The sequence below is a fragment of the Nuphar pumila genome, chromosome 2, assembly GCF_984573655.1.
Source record: "Nuphar pumila chromosome 2, dmNupPumi1.hap1.1, whole genome shotgun sequence".
NCBI classification, from domain to species: Eukaryota; Viridiplantae; Streptophyta; class Magnoliopsida; order Nymphaeales; family Nymphaeaceae; genus Nuphar; species Nuphar pumila.
Window position 1 is genome coordinate 105,708,012 of NC_143250.1, and position 3,356 is coordinate 105,711,367.

Sequence of the window (3,356 nt, forward strand, 5' to 3'; positions counted from 1 at the left end):
AATTATGGAGCTAAAAACACCAAAAGAAAAGAAAGAAATAGAATATGACATACTAATCGATCTTACTGCCAGAAAAAACAATACACATAACTAGGTTCAGAGCTTCCGAGCTCCCAAGGCAAACAGGAAAAGCTCGGAACATCGAATCAATAAAATAAAACCATACCATCTCTTTTTATTAACAAGGACTCAGACCACATTACAAAAAGGAAAATATCAAAACATTATGGATACCAAAACTAAAACACCAAAAAATCAAATTTAACCCACTCCTGGATGGAAAAAGGAATGAAAAACCAGAAAGAAAAGTTCAGTATTGACGGTATTTCAGGAAGCAAAGAACAAAAACAAAAAAAAATATATCAATTGGCCGAAATAGAAAATACCAATGCATAGCAGAAATAGAAAACAAGGACAAAATCATCGCAACGAAGTCATACCGAAATCGCAGAAACCAGAAATCGGAAAAAAACTTCCCCGATGATGCCATTTTCTTCTTTCTCGAATTTTGGCCTTCTCCCCCCCCCCCCCCCCCCCCACGACACAAGCAGTGCTCTTTGGTAGGTGTGAGTGTGAAAATAGTAGAGCAGTTAAGGAGTTAATATGGTAGGGTGGGGAGGGCGTCGGAGGCAGCCGTGCGCACCATCGGGAGTTGAATTAGCATATCATTTGCTGACTACCACCTCCCGATGGTGGTAGCCGAAACGTGGAACTGGCGTCCGTAAATGCCACGCCAGTTCCACGATTTCCATCTTTTCCCTCCATCCCAAACAGAGGAAAACCTGTGGCAGAGGCTTCCTCTGTGGCCGAGATTTCAAACAAGCCCTTAGATTTTTCATGAAAGTTTGGTTTGTAGTAACATAGGACTTGTGTTTTTCATTCTTGACTTCTTCTACTTTGTCACATAGTCTTGTGTCATCGTTCTCAAAAGATCTACTCTGTTTTCATTCAACAAAAAACAAACCACAGAGATTATTATGATCATATATAGCGAGAAATTGAGGGAACGACACTCTTAAAGATCAACTCCACAGATTCGTATTAAATTTTACATATCTCCGTGCTCTTTTTTTCTATTTTGATGACAAGGAACCCTCGCCCAAGCAAGGGAAAACCCTAGGTGGGGCCCCACGTCCACCCTGTCTTACATGGCCTACATCTGAAAGCAACAAACACACCGGTGCGCCAGTGGGGTTTGATCCGGTGTCTTCAACTCAACACCTTCACAACCACCCTGCAGATTATGCTTCGTGCTCATTTTGTTTTAGTCTGCAATATATTTTTAGATGATAATGGATAATGATATCAATAAAAGAGTGGAGCAAAAAATAGCTGAGATGCCACCAACAATTCCCTGAATAACTACCAGTCAATCTTAAAATGTCCGCAATTTATCAATACTCCACCACATTTTGGATCTGAACCACCTTGCCCTCTTTGAAATCTATAAATAATACTCATGACAGAAATAAAAACTATAGCTTCTTTTCATGCATGTTCTATTATCGTCTAGATCAGAAACTGCTCTTCATCTCAAATATACCTTCATCTGCACCAAAAAATGGATGTTGAACACTGCCAATATCCCACAACAGAAGTTAGACATCGCAGAAAAACGAAGTGGCTTCTCCTTGTCAACTCTCTGTGCTTAGCAGTAGGTTCTACTGCAGGCCCTCTGTTACAGAGGCTCTATTTCTTGAAAGGGGGAAATCGCCGTTGGTTTTCCAGTTGGCTCCAGACTGGAGGTTGGCCGGTGATGCTCGTGCTTCTTCTCATAACATACGCTCATCGCCACCGATCTGATAAACACTCCGGATCTCCAATTTGGCTCATCACACCGAGGCTGGCCACCGCGTCCGCTTTCGTCGGGGTGATAATCGGACTTGACGACTTCATGTACTCGTTCGGGCTGTCATACTTGCCAGTTTCTACTTCTTCTATGCTGATATCTACGCAACTGGCTTTCACTGCAGTGTTTGCATTCATAATTGTAAGGCACAGGTTCAATCCCTTCTCAATAAATGCAGTGGTCTTGCTTACCATTGGTTCAGTAGTGCTAGGACTCCATGCTAGCAAAGACAGACCAGATAACGTCACCAATTTCAAGTATTACCTGGGTTTCTTTATAACGCTTGGAGCAGCTTTGCTGTACGGGTTGATATTGCCACTTGTGGAGTTGATTTATAGGAGGGCCAATCAGACTATAACCTACACGCTTGTATTGGAAATGCAAATGGTGATGTCCTTTACTGCCACTGTTTTTTGCACAGTCGGCATGCTGGTGAACAAAGATTTTCAGGTAAGATACAGATCATCAGAAATTTGCCATTTGTTATGGTTTCTCAAATGATCCTTCTCTTCTTTAGTTCTTAATTCGTCATGGCTGAAAGAAACCATGGCCTTTCATCTCCAAGATGGGCCTGAATTCGCACCATGGGGATAGAGAATGAATCTTGTCAACCTACTATTCTGGTGCATATCATGAAAATCAAGGCTTTATCATCCTCTAGCCCACCAGAATATATATATATATATATATAAAGAGAGAGAGAGAGAGAGAGAGAGAGAGACGTACCAGACCTATTAACTCCTACTCATTCTTTTTCTAACATGGTTTTTGTTTTTAGGTTATAGCAAGAGAAGCAAGTGAATTTGGGCTCGGTCAGACCAAGTATTACATCCTAGTAGCATGGACAGCAATCATTTGGCAGCTCTATTTCATAGGCGCAATTGGTGTCATCTTTTGTGCTTCATCTCTGTTCAGTGGCATCCTCATTACTGTTTTACTTCCCGCAACAGAAGTGCTGGCTGTCTTTTTCTATCATGAGAGTTTCAGTGGCGAGAAAGCCATTTCATTAGTCTTATCTCTTTGGGCCTTTTTCTATTATTTCTATGGAGAGTACACCCTAACCAAAAAGAAACTACATTTTACAGTACAAGAAGAAGAGGTTGCCACTTCATGAAGGACTTCGATTTCTTGTGTTATGCACCATAAGGCATCATATGGTGATGCATGCCTCTATGAATGTTTAATTTGTGGTCATTTTTATTGCTCAATAGAGTTACTACGTATTTGAACATCTGCAATTATTGCAAAAATATGGATTTCATAAAAAGCATAAATTACAAATTACTTCAGCATGTTGCATTGGATGAATCTTAGCGGATCGCTTGCCATTTTTATTTAGATCCACATTAAATTTCATTTGAAGAAGATGGAAAATTTGAGCACAGTATAGATTGAACAAGGTTGACGAGAAATCACCAACAGAAGCTCCGCTTGTCTTGTAGGAGGAGCTAGTGTATGTCACCTGCTATTGGGACGTTGCAGGTTCAAAACCCAAATGGTATAGTTG

The 3,356-nt window shown here is 40.7% G+C and overlaps 1 protein-coding gene across 1 annotated transcript; it reads left to right on the forward strand.

The window, feature by feature from the left end:
- Positions 1–1,449: 1,449 nt before the first annotated feature.
- Positions 1,450–3,141, forward strand: LOC149846564 (purine permease 3-like). The gene is made up of 2 exons (XM_089998070.1): positions 1,450–2,299; positions 2,628–3,141. Exons 1-2 carry the CDS (start codon positions 1,562–1,564, stop codon positions 2,961–2,963), a joined length of 1,074 nt encoding a protein of 357 aa, XP_089854196.1. The 5' UTR covers positions 1,450–1,561; the 3' UTR covers positions 2,964–3,141.
- The last annotated feature ends 215 nt before the right edge of the window (positions 3,142–3,356 follow it).

Bases quoted from the DNA above. Each gene is read 5' to 3' on its own strand.
- LOC149846564 (XM_089998070.1), top strand. From the start codon at position 1,562: ATGGATGTTGAACACTGCCAATATCCCACAACAGAAGTTAGACATCGC. The intron at 2,300-2,627 runs GTAAGATACAGA...TTTTGTTTTTAG, and splicing joins TGGTGAACAAAGATTTTCAG to GTTATAGCAAGAGAAGCAAG.